This window comes from Spermophilus citellus, assembly GCF_964194105.1.
Source record: "Spermophilus citellus genome assembly, chromosome: 2".
NCBI classification, from domain to species: domain Eukaryota; kingdom Metazoa; phylum Chordata; class Mammalia; order Rodentia; family Sciuridae; genus Spermophilus; species Spermophilus citellus.
The window spans coordinates 254,210,605-254,232,831 of record NC_138183.1 but is presented as its reverse complement, the minus strand read 5'-3'; the positions used below and the strand labels follow the sequence as shown (position 1 = coordinate 254,232,831).

Genomic DNA, 22,227 nt, shown 5'->3' with positions numbered 1-22,227 from the left:
TCTTGGGAATTTCAGGAGGAAAACCGCGGCTCGGGGACTTAGCGTCATGCAAGCAAGTCAGTCACAGAAGCCGGGAGGGCGGTCAGCACGGCGACTCAGACAGCCACATCTGGGGTCTGAGCAGGGCCCCGACAGCCGTCTCCTGGGCTCGAGCAGGTGGCTAGTGGGGGGAGAATCCACTCCCGAGCCTTGGGTCACACGACCACCGTGTCCCGGGTTGGGTACAATGTGTGGGGTACAAAGTACCGAGAGCAGTACAGGATCAGGACCCAGGAACAGCCTGTGGCAGTGTCTTACAGAAGGCAGCCGACGAGGCTCGGTGGCCCCTCTTGCCCTCCGTCGTCCTCTCACCCGCCACATCTCATTCTACGATCGGGGCCGTGGCTACCCGTCACTGTGGCCTGCACACTTGCTGACGGCGATGATCAGCTCACACCACGACACAGTGTCCTACTGCCGTCCACACCTGCGTGGAGGCCCGTGGGGGGCTGCGGGTCGCAGGTCTGGGGAGCCCCCCCAGCTGCAGTGGCTCTTCCTGGCTGGCGAACGCAGGGGCCTCCTCCAGGGTGACGCAGCAGACCCGCCATCCTGCCCACAGACTCGGGCCTCTCCGGCAGGGCACTCTGCTAGCTGAGGAGACCTTGTGCAGACGGGAAGAGGCCCCCTGGGCAGCCCGCGGAGGCCGGCACCACCCCCAGCGCCTGCGGTGAGCAGCCCACACAGCTGTGCAGGGCAGCCCTGCTACCAGCAACCGGAAGTGGTCCATTGGCACGGGGGGCCCTGCCCAGTGCAGCTGGCACTCCTGAGAGCAGGCGACCCGCACAAGTGTCCCCTTCTCTCTCCTTGGGCAGACCCACTTGGCCCCCGCCCAGCGCCCTGTGGAGGAGACGCTCCACCCGCAAGAGGACGGGAGCACAGGGCCTGGTGAGCCAGCAGGTGCCTGGGCCTTGCTGGCAGCTCCGTGGGGGCTCCAAGGCCGACCCCGAGGCCGACCCCGTGCCCAGAGCTGGGGGCGGGAGGGCCACAGGCCCCTGAAGCGCTGCACAGACCCCGCCTCATCCTCGGGAGCTGCCAGCTAGTGATTGAGGACGAGTGGCGGCCAGCCGCCATGGGACAGGCAGAGCGCAGGACTTCCTCAGGCCCCCAGGCTGTGCTGCCCCCTTCCTGCAGCCCAGAGCAGGACAGCAAAGTGCCTGGCCCACGGCGGGGAGGGGTGCTCCCCTGGGACTTAGCCCATGTGTGTCCTGGACAGTCCTGACCCTCCATCCCTTTCAAGGGCAGTGTCCATGCACAGGTGGTCATTCTGAGCACGGCAGGAGGACCACCACCCGCCTGTGAGGCGTTCCTCCCAGCCTGGGCAGGCCCGGAAGGCCCACTGTGGCCCCGAATGCCCGGGCTGCTATCAGGGGGTGGCCAGGCTCCTGGGCAGCCACATTGGAGTGCACAGCCTGGGGCACTGGGCACCCACCAAGAACAGCCGTCACCACCGCCCACTTCCAGGACCTGGCTGGGGGCCGGGCAGTCGTGGGAGGGTCCAGGTGTGTGTGGAGGCCCCAGGGTGGGCCCCGTGCAGCTCTCCACCCAGGTGGCCCAGTGCAGCGGAGCTCTGCTGCCCAGCAGGGTGCCTAGCGCCTGTGGGGGCCTCCCTGCTCCAGAGGTGCCCAAGCCTCTCCTCTGCCGTCCACCTCGGCCTCCTCCCTCCCTGCCCTGTGACTGGCTGCTGGGGGAGCCCTGGCACACGACGTACCTGGCCTTCCATTGCCATCCAGTGCATCCCAGGGCTGGGAGGTGACGTTCTGGCCGGGTCTGGGCCACTGAGGGGCCACAGACACAGGCTCTTGGCCTCCACTGTCCTGACCCGAGACCGCCTGATGCCCCGCGCCCGCCTCCTGATGCCCCTGAAGCCACTGTCCCTGTGCCCACACCCAGAGGGGCTGCTTCCTCAGGCAGCTCGGCCACTGCAGAAGGGACCAGGATGGCCTGGCTGGGTTGTCCAAGGGCCTGCAATGTCCTGTCCCTCGACAGGCCACGTGAGTGTCTCTGGGCCCCAAAGACTGGCCATGTCTCTGCTCCTTTCCCGACTGTGGAGGGGAGGCCCCTCGCAGTCCAGGCTGGTCTCGCGCCGTGGGGAGGGGTCCTTTCTGGGTGGTGGCCTCCCTGGGGTCCGAGCAGGGCGAGTACAACGCACAGGAACTGAAGTCCCTTCAGGACGCGCCATGGGACCGGCTCTCCCGTCAGGTGGCCGCAGGGCAGCCAGAGTCGCGAAGGCGTTTCCAGAAGGCCGAGGGGAGCCCTGTGGAGTGTCCGGCCCTGAGGGGAAGTGACGGTCACCCCGCCCAGGGCCTGCCCCAGCCCAGCTCGGAACCAGCCTGAGTTGGGCCGGGACCAGAGGAGGAAGGCAGGGCAGGGATGCGGGCGCTGGCCGGCTGCTCGGGAGGCCTCCTGCCGGCTCTCAGAGAGGAGAGGCCCAGGCTCTGGGTCACCCTCCTGGGGAAGGGGCCAGAGCCCAGCTAAGCCCTGAGGCCCCCCGCCCCAGCCAGAAGGACCCCCAGCGGCCAGCGCTGCTGCATCCCCCACGTCGCGCTCAGCAGCCCCCCCTGCCGAGACTCCTGGGGGACAGGTGGCCGTGGGCACCCCCTTCCTCGTCTACGTGGCCTCCTCAGTGTCCACCTCCACGCTGTCCCGAGGCAGGGCTGCTCTGGTTTCCCCATGGGAGAGAGGAGATGTCCCCTCTGTACGTGGGGGGCACCAGCCACCTCTTCGTAGAGTCCTTGTGGGGACTCAGGGACCACCGCGAGGTCCTTGGCACAGGGACAGCCATGGCAGGGGCCCAGCTCCTGCTGGCCCTTGATGTCGCGTGACCCATCACACTCAGGCGTGGCCAGGCCCTCCGGCTTCCTGGGTGCCACCCTGGGCCTAGCCCTCCCCCGACCTCATGCGCCACCCAGCGCGGCCGTGCTCAGCAGGCAGAGCGCTGGCCGGCCGTGTTCCCGCCACTCTGACAGAGAACCTGGGGACAGGGGAGGCTGCGTCTGGGGCTGGTTGGCCCCGGGCTCTGGCCTGGGCGAGGTGGGCATCGCGGCAGGAACGTGTGGTGGGGGAGGCTGTCCCCTCATGGCAGCCGGGAGCCGAGAGATTGCCAGGTCCCAAGATGCCCTGAGGCCAGCCGCAGCGCCCAGCAGCACCAGGGGGGACCAGTCCTGCACACTGAAGATCCAAGTCATGGCGGACAGGAGGAGGCACGGCTTCCGGCAGTGAGGGACGGGTTCCTTGACAGTCACCCCGGCTCTCCGGGGCAGCCTCTGTGTGACACTCCTCTGTGCTTGGGTCTGAAACGACAGAGCCAAGGAGCTGCCGAGGGGCCATCTGCACATGCTCCGCAGGCCGAGACCTCCGCTGCCTGGCAGGACGAGAGGCTGCCGTGGGGGGCTGCCAGGCCACCGCACAGGAGGAGGGACGCTGCTCCAGGGCGCGGGTGGCCTCTGAGGAGGGTGAGCCCCGGGCTGGGCAGGCTCCGGTGGGTGCTGGTCTCAGGTGGCCCTGTGTCTGGGGAGAGGAGCGGGACTTGCTCCCGTCTGCACACAGCCCTGACCCCGGGCTCAGCCTGGCGCCCCAGCCCCTGAGTTTGCCTTTGTCTGCAAGAAAGCTGCTGGGGGGTGCCAGGAGCACCAGTCCCATAACCAGGCCCAGGCCAGGCTGCACGCTGAGGTGGGAGGACAGGCTCCTGAGGCCCCGAGGGACAGGCGGCACGGCCAGCCCGAGCAAGCCCAGGGACACGCCTGGTACTGCGCGCATGCCTTGCTGCAGGAACAGAGAGAGTGGCCACACCTCTGCAGGTGCCCCAGCCCACAGCTCAAGCCTTCCAGCCCTGGGGGGGCTTCTTAAGGGTGTGGCCTGAAGCAGGCCTGGAGGGAGGTGCCTGAGTGAAGGGGTCACCTGTGGCGGCTCGTTGATAGGGCAACAGCAGTCGCCAAGTGAGGAGCCGCAGCCTCAGGCCAGCACTGCTGGGTGGCTGCTGAGGCCCAGGCCTCAGGACTCTCCCTGGCCACTCACCACCCCCACAGCCGTGACCTCTAGGGCCTGCAGGGCGGGGCTGAGGGCAGCCGGAGATGTCAGTGTGAGCAGGTGGCCGCCAGCTGTGGCCAAGGCTGGGCGAGGCTCTAAGTGGAGCTGGTGGCCCTGGGCTTCAGAGGCCCCCAGGCCGGCAGAGAGGGGCTCCCGACAGCTTTCTCATCAAACCAGGCTTTGAATGAACCTCGACGGGAGACGAGCCGAGACTCAAATCTGGCCCCGTCCTGTACAAGGGAGGCCGGAAGGGAGCCTGCCTGCGGAGGACCCAGCCCCGGCCACCACCCAGGGCACTGCCCGTTTATGACTTTCCATGAGTGCCCTCGGGAGGTTTGATGAGAGCTGCGCAGTCAGACTCGGCCCCGGTCAGGAGGCTGGGGAGAGAGGACGGCTCCAGGCCAGGCTTGGCTGCGCAGAGAGCCCCATCCCAAAACGAGATGTAAGGCCAGGACGCAGCTCAGTGGTAGCCCGTGTGCCCAGAGGCACAGGCCTGGCTCCGTCCCCAGCACCTCCAAAGAAAAGAGCTCTAGCCTGAGCCTCCCCAGAGCCCCAAGACAGCAGGAAGCCGTCTCTGAGGAGGCCCAGGCTGCAGAGGCAGCACAAAACAGAGGCCGTGGCAGCACGGACCCCTGCGGGCAGGCCCAGGAGGCTCACGGAGCCAGGTACCCCGAGGGAAGGCAGCTGAGCCAGGCACCATGGCTGTCGGGAACCCAGGCCAGAAGCACTAGAGCCAGCAGCCCACGGAACCTCGAGACCACTGAGGAAATCGGGAGGGTGTGCTTCACGTGGCCACTCTGATCAGCTGTTTGTGAGATCCGCCAGCAGGGGCCCGGCTGGGTGCCCAGGCTCAGCCCCGGGGAGGGCACGTGGCAGCAGTCAGGGGAGCAGCCTCGCAGGGCTGTGTCTCTGTCTCCAGGATGTGTCGTTACGTGGGAAGGCGAGCGAGAGGGGGTGTGACCAGCAGCTGCTTGGTCACAGGGAGGCATGTTCACACACCACGGCACACACGTGTCATGCACACACGGCACACACGTGCTCACATGCACACATAAATATTTGGTGCTTTCTTCTTTTTAATGTAAGAATAATCCTACAAAAACGACTTGCTCACTGTTCCCTGGGGTGAGAAGTCCCCTCATGGCAGCCGGGAGCCCAGAGAGAGGACAAACTGGTTTTTAGATTTGATTTCGAAATTGGGTAAATATTTCATGTAATTCCAAAATGCAGTTAATCAAAACCATTTTTAAATCTCTAAAATCCAAAACAAAATAATATAAATGAATACAACTGCAGACGGAATTTATGGCACTTGATGGAGAAATCGTTCCTGGGGACAATTTGTGTGTCGCTGCAGATCACAGCGTCGTGTTCGAGGGGATGTTGAAGCTGAGCTGGGAGCTCATGACAGGCTGGTGGGTGAGTGACAGATGACAGGCCGGGCCAGACATGCAGCCATCAGGAACCTAGATTCTCAGCCAAGAGAAAGACCCCCCGTGTGCAGCCCCGGCCACGCTGAGCAGCTGACATGCAGTGCAGCTGGCGAAGGGCCTGGAGGGTGTGTCGCACACAGAGCGAGGGCCACAGGAAGGCCCCAGGAAGCGAGGCGCAGAGGCTGCCCCGACTGGAGCGTGTGAAAGAACAGGGACAGGCCGGGGTCCCCATCCCTAACCCCAAGCCCAGAATGACCCCTAGTGTGAAACCTCAGACCTTGTTGTGGGAAGCAGACGGGTGGAGAAGCAGCACCAGCCCTGGGGGGCAGGAGACCCGGGCCCCAGAATGGAGCCACACCCCGAGCCTGACCCCAGTTCCTCACCACACTCATAGGTCACTGGTGTCACCTACCCTTGGGGCTTTCTTCCTCTTTAAAAAACATTTCCTGATCCTCGTGGTGAAGGCCCGTGCGGGGTCCCCAACATGAAGCACCTCACAGAAACGGGAAGGAGGGCCCTGTTCCCAGGCGTCTCTTCAATCCCCAGTGTGTCTAGACGTCAGCGGGGCAGCCAGACCCGCAGGGCGGTTACCTACAACCCCAAAGGCAGGCCCTGGCTGGCTGCTCCCTGGAGCCGCTGAGATCTGATACCAAGTGCCGTGTAGACCCCCCCGGCCTGCTGCTGCTGCTGCTCCTGCTGCTTTTATTTTTTTTAATTTTATTTTTTGTAACCAGGGATTGAACCCAGGGCCCTCGGCCTGAGTCCCATCCCAGCCCTTTCCTGTATTTTACTTACAGACGGGGTCTCGCTGAGTTGCTTGGGGCCTCCCTAAGTTGCTGAGGCTGGGTTTAAACTTGAGATCCTCCTGCCTCAGCCTCCCGACCACTGGATTACAGGCGGGTGCCACCACACTGGGCCCAGACATTGGCGTTTTGCCGTGACATTTTTATAGTGTCACCTCACAGCCAGTTCTGGTCTGGCCATCACAACATGGTATCACAGCTGGAGCCCCCACACCGTGGGGCGTGGTGAGCACTCACTGGCAGGCCGTGTGCAGGCGCACGTGGAACATGAGGCGGCTCCCCCCTGAGGTTCCCCCACATGGAAACATGGCCCTGTCTGGGAAAACCCAGATCCACAGCACTCCTGGTCCCAGGCACCGCTGGCCAAGACCAGCGATGGCCTCTGGTGGCCTGGAGCTCCGGGGGAGCTGGGAGAAGCAGTCGGCTCACAGGACCACTGCGACAGGGGCCAAGCTGCACACGGGTGCCCAAGGGTGGGCTGCGCACAGCGACTCCCTCCACAGAGCGCAGGAGAGCAGCGGTGAGAGTGGAAGGGCCCAGCAAACAGGCCCCAGGGCCCGGCGACCAAGGCCACCGGCCACCAACAGTCAGGTGATAGCGGGCACCCGATGGTGATGAGAAGGGGCTTCACCGTGGTCCCCCACCAAGCCCGTGCCCTGCCTAACCAAGAGGAAACGCAGTCCCCGCTGGAAGTAGTCTACAAAAGACCTGGCCATCGGGGTCACCAGAACCAAAGACCAAGTGTCCGCCCAGCCAAGAGGACCCTGAAGAGATCTGATACCAAGTGCTGAGTAGAGCCCTGAACCTGGGGTCGGGTGGACATGAGCCTCTCCGGGTGTATGTGGGCCCAGGGGGTGACACGGCGTTTGGGTCTCTGACGACCACCGCACCACAGTCGTGCACAGGAGGTCAGCAGTGGGCGGAGTGGACTGCATCTCCCCAGGGGCTCACAGCACGGCCTGCTCATACACAAAGGACACTGGTCGAGCTCTCGGACTTAACAGATGTGCTTTCCAACACCCCAGGCTCACAGACCGGGTGCATTTTAGAGAACTGGTTGCTCTGGAGGGACCTGCTCCCTGACCTGAAAACCCGTGAATGGAGGAAGCAGGCCTCCCTCTGCCTTCCCACACACTGTCCCCACGGGGCGGCTGGGCAGTTCTAGAGGTCAGTTTCTCTTCAAAATCGGTTCCGACCGGGGCTGGGGCTGAGTGGCAGCGCTTAACTTGCACATGCGAGGCCCTGGGTCCGATCCTCAGCACCACATTAAAAAAAAACAAAGAGATGGTGTCCATGACAACTAACAAAGTACTCAAAAAAAGTGTTCCAACCCAGGGTGGAGGAGGGGAGAACCAGGCTCCCGCACGTGGCAGCCCCGGAGAGGAGGGGTCCCAGGACCCAACGGCCCACACTGGCCAGGCGTCTGGCTGGTGGCACCGGGGCCACTCACAAGTCAGACCACCACAGAGAGACCCAGCCAGACCTCGGGGCTCCCCATGCGGCTGCACACGGCACGCGGGAGCCGTCACACCTGCGTGGGGCCACGCCCCCACCATGGCTGAGGTGGGCCCAGAGGGCCCAGGGAGGCGGTGACGGCATGTCCTCAACTAAGGAGCAGCAGGAGGCAGAGGAAGGGAGCCCAGAGGAGGAGGAGGGCATGCTGGCCAGAGGCAAATGGGGTCTCCGTCAGCCGCCACTCAAATGACCAGCTGTGAACTCAGGACACTGTGACAGGCCTGGTGTGAAGGGTCAAGGGCTCGTCTCAGGATGACAGAGGTGCTGTGTTTGCGTGCGTGAGCGTGCCTTCTAACGAAGATCCTGCTGCATCGCCGGACACGGGTCATGCCTGCAGTCTCGGGCGGGAGGCTAAGGCAGGAGGATCCAGGTTTAAGGCCAGCCTCAGCAATTTGGCAAGACCCTGTCTCAAAATAAAAAATAAAAAGGGCTAGGAACGTGGCTCAGTGGTGGAGCCCCTGGGTTCAGTGTCTGGACCCAAAAACAACCCCCCAAAAGTGCTGAGCTGCTTCAGGTTCCACAGTGAGACCCCGGGCGATGTTCCACTGGGGCAGGGGGAGGCCCTGGGGACCAGTGGCTTTGGACTTGTGATCCTCCTGCCTTGGCTTCCCAAAATGCAGGCGTCACAGGTGGCCACCACTGTGGCTGTGTTTATTCTCCGAGCAGAAGCTGCTCATGGACATAGTCCAGCCTGTCCACTTCCTTTGCGGGTTGTGTGCCTGTGCTGTGTCCGGATGTCTGGATACTCCGAGTCGCGCAGACCTGCTGCTGCGTGGTCGTCAGGTTTACAGTCCCACGGTTCACTGGGACTCCACTCATTTGTTGATTCTAGGAGAGGCTTCGGGTCTGCGTCTAGGTCCACAGTCGGCAGGGGGCCCAGCTCTTCCTGCTGCGTGTGTCGAAGGCTGTCCTTACCCACAGAGCGGCGCTGCTGTGTCCAAGGGCAGGTGGCCATTTCCACGTGGCCTCCTTATGGTCCTCTGTTCCGTCTCGTTGGTCCAGTGGTTCTCTGCCGGTACCTGGCCTTGATTACTGTCGCCTGACAGCAGGTCTTGGAGTCTTGTGGCCTCAGCTGGGGACTTTCTCCTCCTTCGTATCATGTTTCTTACTTGGGATCTTTTAGCCCAATCAGTTTCTCGGTTTCACTATCCTGAGAAATACAGCCGCCGTGGAAGTCAGGTTTTTAGAGACGGGGATGAGGACACCCGGTGAATTAACAGGAAAGGGCTGGTGCACAGGAACACGGCGAGGACAAGGGGAGGGGCGGGTGCCACCAAGCCCGTGGGTGAGGTCAAGGAAGGCACTGCGACCTGTGCGTGAGCGTGCGAGCTCTCCTGCAGGACGTCAGAGGACCACCGAGCCCGAGAGTTAAGGACGTCACAGCAGGTGTGAGACCTCTGAGAGGCGACTGAAGGAGAAATTGTTGAGATCTCTCAGAGAGAAGGAAAGGGTGGGAAATGGAGGGGCGCCTTCGAAAACAAAGGACGGCCCCGGAAGGCCTGGGGTGACCGCGAGGAGCTTCGGGGAGAGCAGGAGGCAGGGACGCAGGAGGAGCAACTGGGGACCCTCTTGGAGCTGAGGGACAGGTTCTCTGGGTGACAGCCACACCAGGCTTGGGGGAGCTCCAGGGACCCTGCAGCGTGGGCTCTGACAAGTCAGCAGATCCCATGCTGGAGTCCCAGGCACAGGACCAAGGTGACCACCTTCAGGCCCTTGGGCAGTCCTGGCCATGAGCGCAGCCTCCGGTGTCCCAAAGAGCGCGTGCGCCTGCTAGATGTGCCCGGCCCCGGGTCCTGCCCTCCTCTTCCCTTCTTTGCGGTTGGCTCCCTTTGGCTCAGGCTCTGCTAGGTGTGGACATCGTGTGACGGTCACGTCCCCCTTCTGAATTTCCTCCTGCCATCATGAAACGTCACTCTGCTCTTCTGGTGCCCCTCCTTCCAAAGGCTCGGTTTGGGCAACTCCAGCGAGGTGGCTGCTCTCGCCATAGCATCAGTCTCCTAGAATGGGCAGCCCAGCGGGGGGTCGCTGATGATCTGTGGTGTGGCCATCGGACACTCTAACCCCCAGGTATATGTCAATGTCACCCAAAAGGAACACCCTGGACCCCAGCAGCTGTCCCCGCCCCTCACCGCACTCTGTGGCCCTTCTGAACTCTGGGCAGGCTTTCACAGGGACACGTGCCACCGGCACTCTTGGGGACATGCCAAGGGATCTCTGGGTTGTAGAGTGACCTTGTATTTAAATTGAGACGAACGCGCCAAAGTGCTGCTCTAGTGGGCGGAAGGGACAGGGTCGGAGCTGACATCTGCCCACCAGGGCCCGTCTCCCTTTGTACCCTTTCAGCCCCTCAGGGCTTTGGGAAGTGCGGAGAAGGCACACTCGGTCTTTCCGATCCACCCCGTCTAGTGCTGATCCCTGGAGTCTTACCCACTGACACCTAATCTAACCCATGCTGTCCAACCACACTTACCGGTCAGTTTCCAGACTGTCTGCTTTCCCTGCCACCTTGGTTGCTGTCCCAGGCTGTTGTGACCTACCCATGGGCTCTCGCGTGTCCTCCACACCTCCTGGTGCTGGCCTAGGGTCACAGCCTTCGCTTCTCCGTCTGAGTGGACTTCACAAAGGATCCGCACCTGGACACATGGTGTGCCCGCTGTGCCTCTGCCCGCCCGTGACTCCCCCAAGACCGTGCTGCTGATCTGCGTCCGTCACGTCTCTTTTGAACTAAGAGGGAAAACAGGCTTCTGTGTCCTCGGGCTCACCAGCTCCGACGGCCCCCCACAACCTCGCCCACATCTCTGGTCAAATCTGTTGGCAACAAATAGCTTTGTTTTATATTTCCCTATAAAGGTCTTAGCTTTGCCTTCGTTCTTTTAAAATATTTCCACCAGGTACAGAAAGTTCTTTCCTTCCCACATTTTAGGGGTGGCCCACCCACCGTCCTCTGGCCTGCAGAGTTTCAGATGTGAAGTCTGCAAGCACTCGGGGCGCCGTCCTGCAAGCTGGGCCCTCTTCTCTGGCTGCTTGAGAGTCTCCCCCTTGCCTGGGCTCCTGGCAAAACATGGCCCTCTGGGGTTCTTTCCTGGTTGGGATTCACTGTTTTGAATCTATAAATTAATGTTCCTCACCTGCCTGGGAAGTTTTTGCCCAAAATATTTTTCTCTGATTCATTTTCTCCTCTACAACTCTAACTTCCCCCCTTCTAGGGCTCTACCCCTATGTTACCCTTTGATATCGCCCCCTAAGTCATAAGAATCTGTTCACACTTTTAAAAACCTGTTCTCCTCTCGTCTTCAGAGTGGACAAGTTCTGTTGGTGGATCACTGGCTCCTAACTCTGTCGTATCTATTCTGCTTTTAAGCCCATCCAGAGCATTTTTTAAATTTCAGCTATTTCTTACTTTTAATGCTTTCAGCTAGTTCTCTCCATTTTATTTCTCAAAATTCCCTATCTTTTATTCATTTTAAGTATATTCTCCTTTATGTAATTTGGTATTGCGATAGTAGCTGGTTCTAAAGTCCTCATCTGATAATTGTAACTTCGGGGGCATCGCTGAGTTAACTTAATAAAGTTTGAATTGTATCTGAATATTGTGAATGCTGTGCCGCGGCCACTCTGGGTTCTGCTGTATTCCCCAGATGAATGTCCATGTTTTTGCTGTGACTGATCATTGGCTTGGTTAGCCCCTGTGTGGCCTGCAGGGGCAGCTCAGCTTCCACACAGGTGTGTGGCCTTACTGCAGTGGCTGATGTCTGGGTCAGCCTGTGCCCACACAGTTGACACTCCCTGGAGACCTGGGGGTGCACACAGAACATGGGGCCACATTTCTGTCCTCTCTGCTGGGAGTCTCCCCTGGCTTTGCCAGCTGTGGCCGCCCTGGGTTCCGCCCTGATTTTCCACACTATAACACTGCACTGCTCTGTCGGAGCTGCCGTCTCTCCTACCACACTGGCCCTGAACTTAACAGGTTTCAACTCCACATAAAATCCACCTACCTCTTTTTGGCCTCCAAAGCCTTTAGATGATTGCTTTCCTTGAGGGTTTAGGTTGGGGATTGTGTTTTGTCTAGACTTTCTAAGTGTCACCTACATAATTCATCTTAGGAGCTGACTTTACCTATCCTCCAACCTCATAATTTATACCCAGCCAAACTATCAATTAAATATATAAATAAAGCCACTTTCAAACAGGCAGTGTGTCCAGAAGTAAGACTTCCAGATTCCTTCCTAAGGAAGTTACTGAAGGGCATCCACACAAAAGAGGAGGTTGTAAAACAAATAAACAAGTGCAATGTGGAGTTTGGGGTTCAATATATCCCTCACAAGAAAGCATGAAAGAAATCCCCAGGATGTCAGTAGGAGGACAAGAGGCAGAAACGGTGGGTTCTGGCCATGAAGAGCAAAGCACAGTCCTCAAGAGAGACTTCTTCAAGCAGACAGACTTGAAATACCAAATGGGTTTGAACATGTTGAAGAGATTTACATAATTAAGGAAGTGTTTGGATCTGAATTACTGTTAAGTACATAGAAAATTAAATCAATAAAAAAAAATCATTTTGCTCCAGGGGAAAAATGTACAGGAAAAAAACAAAGTAATCACAGTTAACTCTATGGCTTAACTATGAATAGATATTGCATAGTCATGAAGCAGATCCTGAGCACTGGTCTACTTAAAATTCTGGTGTATCTGGAGAGTGGTGTGTTGGGAACGGCGGGGGACAAAGGGAGGGAGCCAGGCAGGCGGCTCTCAGCTGGGGGTGCCTCTGACCTCCCCGGGGTGCCTGGCGCTGTTCTCAAGCAGGGTAGAGGCTCTGGCTCAGACATCTGTCCATGGGGTGGGGCTTCCTATCCTGGGGTGAGTGTGACAGGGGTCCCCACGGTGTGCTCTGTAGTCTGTGCCATGACTGAAATCTAGGTTGCATCTCAGGTGCAGGGGTAGCCGTTGGCATCTAGTGGGTAGAATTCCGGGACATTGCTAAACGTCCTACAGTGCACACCCACAACAAAGAACAGGCCCAAAGTACAGTACTGCCACTGTTGAGCAATTGCAAGCTAAGTCATCGTCTTCCAAAGCCATGAGCCAGCAGATAAGAGCTAAAGCGTAAATATAGCAACAACAGACAGGCACTTCAAGACGGGGAGACGCAGAATCGGCCAAGGAGAGGGCCTCTGCCACAACCAACCTGGGCAGTGTTAGTCTCTTGGTCTGGAAGGCATGTGCACAGCTTTGATATCCTGAACAGCGTCAGGAGGGAGCGTTACTGATGAGGAAGGCCTGCGCCCCGCCTTGATCCCTGACTGGCTGAACGCCCTGTGGCTTGGGGTCCTGCCACCTCCCTGGACGTGGCTGTGGGATTCACTCCCTGTCTGTGTGAGGATAACACGTGGAGAGGCACGTTGCTCTCTCTGGCTTTTAACTGGGCCTGGGACTTTTGAGGCTCTCTCTTCTCCAAGGCGGGAACTACAGGAGCCTCAGGGCTTCCCGGAGCCTGGTGTGGGTGCAGCAACTCCCCCTGGTGGCAGCGTGCCAGAATTGCAGGTCCAGGAGTTTGAGGGGCATCAAACCCGTGAGTTCAGGATGCCAAGCGGGCAGGTGAGGCACCAGCAGGCCTCCCTACTCCGGGGCTCGGTCAGCATATGAGCACTCCGTGGCCTCTGCCTTAAGGACAGGCTGGCTCCGAAGACCCACGGCCAGCTAAGCTGGCTTTGTCCTGTCCACAGGCTGGGAGGCGTGGGACTCAGCTGGTGCCCCTGTGCACTTGCTATGGTGGACAGGGACTCCCTGCACAGGTCCTGTGGCATTTCCCACCAGCGAGGCCCAGGTGGCGAGTACGGCGGGCACCGTGTGCCGTCGTCCTGCTCGTCTTTCTTTTTAATTCATCTTTTTAGTTGCAGATGAAGGCAATACCTTTATTAACCTCCCGTGTGCCGAGGCTCGACCCCATGCCTCCCACGTGCGAGGTCAGCGCCCCGTGCCCAGCCCCCACCGCCCTGCTCTTCTTGTGGAGTGTGTGCCCTTCCAGCCGCAGTGGCCTCGCGCGCCTGGGGCAGGTGCCCCAGAGCCCACCCACGCCAGGGCAGAGCGGCCCTGCACCCAGCTCTGACCAAGGGTGCCTCTCCTCTGGGGAAGATAAGCCAAACTCATCTGCTTTCCAGAGCAGGGAGCTCTCCAGACCTGATGGAGGGGAGAGGACGAAGAGAGACCAAGGTCAGAGCACTGCTGCGGGGTGCTGCCACCCGTGTCCCTCAGCTTGAGAAGCCCATCCCTTTGTCCAGGAAAGGGGCTCGCGCTCCCTGAGGAGGGAATCCAGCCTTGGGGACCACTGTGCCACGGCTCACCCCCAGCCAGACACCCCTGCACAGGTGGAGGGAGACGGGCACGTGGACGCGGCCAGGCCTCACTGTGGGCACACATCTCCGTAAGGGCCTCTCCAATCTGGGTGGAGTGGGGGTGACCAGTGCCCAAAGGCCCCAGAGCAGGACGGGCAGAAAGCGGGTAGGGCAAGGAGCAGGCAGGCTTGAGTCCGGGCCTCGGGGCAGCAGGAAAGGTGACCCAGGTTCCACACGGGCAGCAGGCTAGGACGGACCCGCTGCTGTCCTGGGATAGACAGGGAAGGTGTGGGAACCGCCCACCCTGGGCAGGTCCTGTGCCCTGCAGGGTCCCTGGCAGACAGGGCAGGGCACAGGCTGTGGGCAGCCATTTCTCCATCAGGGCCTTCCTGCCCTGGGGACAGCTTGGTGGCCCACCATGTGCTCTGTGCCTTGTGGCCAAGCCTAAGCCACACCTGGAGGGTGTGGAGCAGATGGACATTGAGGTGTCCCCACTAGGCCTTGCTGGATGGACAGGCCAGCTGGGAGTCCTGGCCCCGTGCACTGTGCAAGGCAAGTGTCACCAGGGCTGCGGGCTTCATGCCGGGGCTGCCTGTGGGTGCCTGAGGGGCCACTGCACCGCCTTTTGCCAACACAGTTTGGGCTGAGGTGAGGGGCTCCCCCCAGCGTCCCCAGACCTCACCTCTGTGTCCATCTGGTGTGTGGGGTTCAGAGGAACTTGTGGGGTGGTGACATGTGGCCCCTGCCTCTGTGCCACATGCAGAGAGGCCAACGGCAGGCCCCTCACATGTTCCTGCTCCCACAGAGGGACAGGCTATGGGCACAGGGTGAGGTTCCGTGTGATCCTGGCTCTGGATGGCCAGCACTGGGTCAGCTCTGTCACCTGCACGTCTCAAATTGAAATCAACTTCACAAATGTCCCCTGGTCTGGCTGAGACCAGTTACCTGAAGGGTTCCTTTTGTCCCCTTCCAACATTCTGAAAGTGGCTGGGGCTGCCATGCTCTCCTAATACCAGCTCCTCAGGAGCAGGAGGGTCACCAGTTCAAGGCCAGCCTCAGCATCTCAGCAAGACCCTGTCTCAACATAAAAAAAGAGAAAAGGCTGGGGCTGGGGCTGGGGCTGAGTGGCAGAGCCCTCCTGGGTCCCCTGGGCTCCATGGCAGTACCTCCAGAGAATGAGACTCTGTGGAGCCTCCAAAAGCAGCCGGCACCAAGAGAAGGACAGCAGGACCCTGGCTCAGTGGTGGCTGGGTGGCCGGAGTCCAGCGTCCCTCCTGGCGTGGAGGGTGCCTACAGGGTCCTGAGGTGGCCTCGCTCCTGCCCCTGCTAAATGCCGGGAGGCTAGGGCTCTGCAGGGCCACCACTGTGTGGCAGAGGCCGTTGTCCTGCCCGAGGCCCGGGCAAGGAGCAGCCTGCCTGGGACCTGCTGTCCCTGAGCTGCTTCAGGGAACAGCAGCCTGGCAGACGCCCCTGGGTGTTGGCTGGGCCTGGCGGGTGACCTCCATGTCCTCCTGATGTGGTGCCCCGTGCACACCTCCCAGGACACAGGCGTGCCAGCCGTGGGAGGCGGTGACCTTTGGGGCCCCGAGGTCCCGTCACCGCCCATCTGCATAGGCCTTCGGCACAGGTGCGAGTCCCTGAGCTGCAGGAGAGGCCATTGTTAGCAACTCGAGGGTGGCATCTGTCTCTGACCTTCAGAGGAAAGGGTTCCCAGCCCACTAACCTCCCAGACCCAGGAGTAAGTGTCTGCTTCCTCAACAGCCAAGGTCACTCCAGGGCAATGTCCCACCACAGACACCTGCAGAGAAACTCCGGGGAACCAGAGTTCTAGAGAATCAGCTTGGGGCCGTGAGGGTCAGCGGGTGGCATGGGGGCTGCAGGATGGCTAGAGATGGCAGAATGGTCCTCAGGACCTCTCCTCTGCACAGCTGTTCAGTGGCGCCCAGTGTTCCTTCCTCCCATCTGGCTCTTGACTCCCCATGAGAACAGAAGCTCTGTGTGCAGGGACATGGCCAGCTAGGTTAGCCCTGGCCTCCCGTCTCAGTGGTCACTCATGACCAAAGTACTGGGTGGATGAGTGAATGAGCAAGACTCCCAGGCAGGAGTCCCTGTGGACGGGCTGAGTGGAGGGAACCCCAGGAGCAGGAGGTGCCCGAGGTGGCTGCTGCGCCTGCCCTCAGCCAGCTCTCCATCGCCCACTCCAGCTTCTCTCCTCCTGCATTAGCTGGGTTCCTTGTTTGACTCTTCGCAAGTCCAGTGGTGGCTGGCGGTCACCAAGGGACAGGTGTCAGTACTTCTGCACGTAAATGGTCTTAAACTTGATCCTGCAAGTCTGACCCTCCTGCTTCTAGCTGGAGATAGCGTGAGGTGGGCACAGGGCAGAGCGCAGGGATGACAGGTGTGGAGCCTGTTGTCCAGGTGCAGTGTGGTGGCAGGGGCAAGCAGGTGTGTACCCCACAGCACTGGACAACTGCCGCTGGACCGTGTGCACGGCAGGCACCAGACACTTGCCCCGTCCACCCTTGTTGGTCCTGTGCCATCCAGGAGAGCACACAGGGCACTGCCCCTCCTCCCCGGGCCAGGGCAGCCCTCCACTCCTGGCACCTTGCTGATCCCCATTTTGTGCCACCTGAGGCTTCCAGAAAGGGAAAGAGGAGGAGGGGCCATGTCAGGGTCAGCATGAGAAGCGATTAAGTGCCACAGGTCCCTTTGCTGAGAGGGTGGGCAGCCCGCCCTGGACACGCCTGTTGGGTTCTGCAGGGACCTGCAGGCCATGAGAACTGCCCTCAGCCACAGGGGCGAGCACCGGGCACCCCAGAACCAGCTGTCCCTGGAAGCTGCAGAGGGCTCTGGGCCATAGCCAGGTGACCCCACCACGGGCATTTGTCCCGGTTTCCCCAAAGCACTCTGGCTTCCCACCCAGCACCTGCTGCCTCTGCTCCCGCCACTCAGGCCAGCTCCCTGTCTTCCTCCAGGTCAACAACGAGAATGTCGTCAAGGTCGGCCACAGGCAGGTGGTGAACATGATCCGCCAGGGAGGAAATCACCTTGTCCTGAAGGTCGTCACGGTGACCAGGAGTCTGGACCCTGAGGACACTGCCAGGAAACAAGGTACATCCCCTGCAGGGGCCCTGGAAGGGACGCCTGCTTCAGGTGGATGGGCCTTCCCTTCAGCTGAGTGCCTCCAGACCTGGGGGGCTGAAATTTGCCCCCCACCCCCAGCCATGACATTGACCCAGGGTCTGCAGAGGGAGATCAAGCGCAGGCCACTGGTGGGGAGGAGGGGGAGGCCACGCCATCCTCCTAGCCAGCTCTCCCAGGGACAGCGTGGGACATGGGACACCAAGTCCTGTGACAGCAGGAAGGCTGGGCTGGGGAGAGAATGCCCAGAACTGGAGGAGGGGCCGGGACAGTGGGAGGCCATCCAGCAGGGGAGGGGAAGAGCTCCAGCTGTGCACCGGGAGGGCAGAGCCAGCTCCTCCCAAACCCCGTCAGCTGGAGCAAGGGACCTGTGTCCCCACCGGGACAGGGTGGGTATGGGGCCTGTGCCCCATCTGGCAGGTGGTGGCTGAGGGCCTGCGGCTGCTGCGGCCATCCTGACTGTGCTATGAGTCTCTCGCAGACCCTGGGGACAGGGCTGTGCCTCCCTTTCTGCAGAGGTCACACCTGTCCTCCCCTCCTGGCCCACAGGGCCTCCCAGCCCACCCGAAACACCTGTGAGGTCCTAACCATTGTGGCCCAGAGTCCCTAGGACCACAGGGCCCTGCCACATGACTCATCCTGGGCCTCAGTGACACCTGCCTGGCCTGCCCACCTATCAGCCCTCCCCACAGAACTGCAGGCCCAGGGCCTGGCCCCTGGACAGTGCCATGTCCAGGAGCAAAGAATGGAGAGGTCGGGGGGAGGGGCAGCAGGGCCTGCGGTGCTCACACCTGTCTCCGTCTGCCCATCCAGCTCCCCCACCTCCAAAGCGAGCGCCGACCACAGCCCTCACCCTGCGCTCCAAGTCCATGACCGCAGAGCTGGAGGAGCTGGGTAAGAGCCGCCCCGCCCCGCCCAGCTCTGCTGCCCCGCACGCCCGCCCCTGCACGGCCCTCTGCTGGCTTGCTTCCCCTGGGGTGACGCGCCCTTCCTGCCCTGCATGCCCTGGCAGCTGCGCCCCTGGCAGCTCCTCGGGAGCCCTGCAGGATGTGGTGACCTTTTCTGTTCTCTAACACGTTCTGTCTGGGATTCTGGGGCCTTTCACTGGTGGACAACGGTAAGTGGCCGCAGGGCCCCCAGAGCAGCACGTCCACAGCAGCACCCTGCTTCTAGGGCACCCCACGGAGCCCCTGCACAGGCAGGAAGGGCCCAGACCAAGGCTGCAGCCCACGGGGACCTGCACAGATGGCACTGCTCACCAGGCTCAGGGCAGCACCTTGGAAAGTCTCCAGGAAGCAGACGCTCTGGCCACTTGTCCCCATCTGGTAGACTGGGAAAGGTGGCAATTAGCCACACAAGGCACGATGACCTGTAAACAGAGGTGCCCACATGGGCTGCCCAGACACTGCACAATACCTCACAGAGTTACCAGGGAGCCCAGGGACACCTCTGGAAAGAGGGCGGCTCAAAGCCGGAGAAAGGGAGGCAGCAGTGGCAGCAGGAAGGTGGCGGCCAGGGCGGGTCTCATGGGCAGGCGACAGACCTGGGGCAAAAGCGAGCACCCCTCCTTGACGTCTTGCCTGGACAGTGCCTGTGACCGATGCCAGCCTTCCACCGGACACCTCCAGGCCCCCTACCAAAAGCATAAAACAGGCACAGGCGCCCCTTCCCCGACCTTCCCTGGCGGACACCATCCACAGGCTGGGGCGCTCGGCTGCTGTCCTCCTGGGTCCAGGTGTGGAGGCTGGGGCTAGAATCTGAGGCTCAGAGGAGGCTCAGGCTCTTGGAAGAGGCAGCCCTGCTGCAGGGCACGACCCACCCAGAAACCACAGCCCTCCTCTCCTCTGGTCCCAGCTTGACCTCTTGGTCCCTTCAGAACAGCCCATGCATTCCTGCGGGTGCAAGGCAGGAGCTACAGGCATGCATGTGACCCCTGATCTGCTCTGAAAGGAGCCACGGGGCCAGGCCCTCTTCCAAGGGGTCATGTGGGGCTCCCTCCTGGACAGCAGGCGATTGGTCTTTAAAGGGGGCTGCTGTTGGTGTTGGAGCAGGACCTGAGCTGGCCCCAGGTGCCCTCTGCAGGCAGGCCTGCTCCCCAGTCCAGCACGGGGGCCGGGCTGTGGGCTGTGTGCAGGGTGCGGGAGGAGGCGGAAGGTGCCTTCCCCCCAGCGGCAGGGGGTGGGTTCCCAGGGAGGAAAGAGCCAGCTCTGAGGGCTGGGTAGAGGACCCGCCCGCCTCTCCTGCTGGGCCCCAGACCACCCTGAGCTGGGCGGGGCTTCCTGGGCTGCGTGGCTCAGTGGCTCATGGCCTCCCTTTCTGTTTGCAAGCCTCAGTGCGGAAGAAGAAGGGTAAGGGAAGTGCTTGTCTGTCTCCAGTCCTCCCGCCATCACACCCCCGAAGAGAACCCCTCTGTGACCTCCTGTGCGTCTAGAGTGTGCCGTGAGCCCCTGTCTTTCCTCTGTGTCGGGGCCACCCAAGGCCCCAGCCTGGACCACGTCCTGCTTGGGTCTGTTCCGTCCCCCGGCCCCTCCTGTCTGTGGCCACCCCCAGCGTGCTCTGTATTTCCTCCCTGAGCTTCTCCACATCAGGGTGGTCACAGCCATGCCTGCCCTGGCTGGTGACTCACACTCCCTCTGAGAGCCTTGCCAGAGCCTGGCCACACTGACTGGTCAGGGGGTGCAGGCAGGAGCCCTGGCCCTAGCCCTGACCTGCCGTCCCCTTCACAGTGGGCAAAGACTGTCCCTGTCAACACTCAGTCTCCTTTGTGTGATGGGAAGGGGACTGACGGTGGGGTCTTTCAGAAAGGCTGTTGTGGGCCAGGAGGACAGGCAGACGGACAGCTGCAGTGGCGGTGAGCAGCTAGGACAAGGCCGGTGTGCACCCCAGGAGCAGAACCCAGCCCTCCTCCAGAGCATCCCCATCTAGGGAGGTACCCTGCTGGCCACCGCCCCCCAGCACAGAGCAGGCAGGGAGCCAAACAGGCTGTAGGCCCTAGCATTCAGAACGCCTCTGCCCCAGGCTGGGAGGGGACCCCAGCAGGCTCCAGGCATGAGCCCCAGGCCCCACCAGAGGTAGCCTGTAGATCCTGAAGTGGGGCAGGGTGTTGGGTTCCAGCAAGACCAGCACCAGGGCAGGATGGGCACCGGGAGCAGGCTGCGGTGGCCTCCTCGGGTCCAGAGCACCAGCCTCTCCTGCAGCAGCCCCTACTTCACTGCCATGGGGTCTCGGCTCTCTGACCTCGCCTCCATCTAAGGCACAGCCCTGCTTCCCCTGATGGGAGGCACAGCACCCTGGGCTGCCGGGGCCTGGCCCACAGCAGAGCTGACCAAGGGAGGACCACCATCCAGGAGAAGCCTTAGGACCCACAGAGGCACCTGTGGCCTCCCCTTAGGGGCACCTCACGCGGACTGTGTGGAAGATCAGAGGACAAAGGCGCAGCCGGGCAGAGGGCAGAGCCACACAGAGGACAGGCAGGGGTCCTGGGAGGGAAGCCTGCCTCCCCCTCAGGCAGCAGGCACCTGGCTGCAACTCGGAGCTGAAGTGCCCCACCCCAGACAGCACAGGAGGTGGGGTGTGGCCCAGTCGGGGGCTGAGGGACACCCCTGCTCCCACAGCCACCCAGCACAGCTCAGCCCCAGCTCCCAGCATGCCCTGGGAGCCTTGCCTCACCTGCCGAGGGCACAGCACCCTCCAGCCCCTCAGGGAGTCCTGCCCAGCCAGCAGGGAACACGTCCTACACCAGGAAGGCTGTGGGCCTTGAGCAGGACCCTGGCCTTCAAACTGGGCTTGAGAGTGTGTCCCCCAAATCAGAGTCTCTACAAATGGGACCTTCCTTGGAAATAAGGTCTTTCTGGTGGAGCCGAGATGCCTCTGTGCCGGTCAGGAGGGCCCAAATCCCCAGCCCTGTCCTGGTGAGAAGAAAGCACACGCCAGGGAATCCCAGGGCTTGCAGCAGCCACCGGGAGCTGGGGGCCAGGGAGGACACCTCGCAACAGCAAGGGGACCATGGCCCTGCCCCACACCTCTGCTGTGGACGTCCTGCCTCCAGAACAGAGCAGATAAATTCCTGTCCCCTTGAGCTGCCCGGCTCACAGTCCTGATTCAGCAGCCCCAGGAGACTTGTGGGACAGGGAAGCACCCTCAAATCCCATGACCTCTCACATGCCCTGCTGCGTGACCCCCAGTTCTTCTAGGCACCTGCCCGAGGCCCCAGACACTGGCATAAGCTCCAGGCAACAAGGCCACCATGGCTGGCCCTAGTGAACACACAGCAGCCCAGGGCGGCCCTGGCAGAGGCAGAGGCTGGAAGGCAGAGCGGGCTGGGGTGGGACGGTGACTTCCCATGTTCTCAACACCTCAGGCTGCACCACAGCCTGCCTGGGAAGGAGTGGGCCAGGTCACACCTCCTGCCCCTCACCCAGCTCTTGGGAGAGGAAGCCAGAGGCGGCCCCACAGCAGCACATGGGGTGGCTTCCCTGGGTGTCTGGAGCAGGGTCCCGGAGGAAGCCTGTGCAGTGCTGCCCACTCTTGAGATGGGCACACACACTGCCCTGTACGGGTAAGCAAAACCTATGCCCAGTGCCACACAGCGGGGGAACAGTGGCCCTGGACAGACGGCCCCCAGGCCATCCAGGCCCCAGGCAACAGTGGTGTACCCCATTGCTAGAGGGGCTAATGCACCTGTAGAACTCAGACACTTCCAGAACACCTGGTCTTATTCTCCCCAAGAGCATCCTGAGGAACAAGGGGACATGGGTGCCCGCTCTGAATGGGCCTGGACCTGGAGCTCTGGCTGCAGTACCACCTTGCATGTGGCCACAGGACAAGATGGAGTTGCCCTGAGGGGGCTCCCCAGCAGGTTCTTGTAGCCAAACAGCCCCCTGTGGCACCAGGCTTCCCTGTCTGCCAAGGCCATTAGGGTCCCTACTCCAGGGGCTTGGG

General features: G+C 61.5%; 1 protein-coding gene across 2 annotated transcripts in view; it reads left to right on the top strand.

Moving 5' to 3' along the window:
- Positions 1-22,227, top strand: part of SHANK2 (SH3 and multiple ankyrin repeat domains 2) — a 415,901-nt gene that overhangs the window by 371,094 nt on the left and 22,580 nt on the right. For both annotated transcript variants that reach the window (XM_081260598.1, XM_081260599.1), the window contains 2 exons: positions 17,121-17,256; positions 18,100-18,180. In XM_081260598.1, the coding sequence (XP_081116724.1) occupies positions 17,121-17,256; positions 18,100-18,180 (217 nt within the window). The remainder of the gene's footprint in view (positions 1-17,120; positions 17,257-18,099; positions 18,181-22,227) is intronic.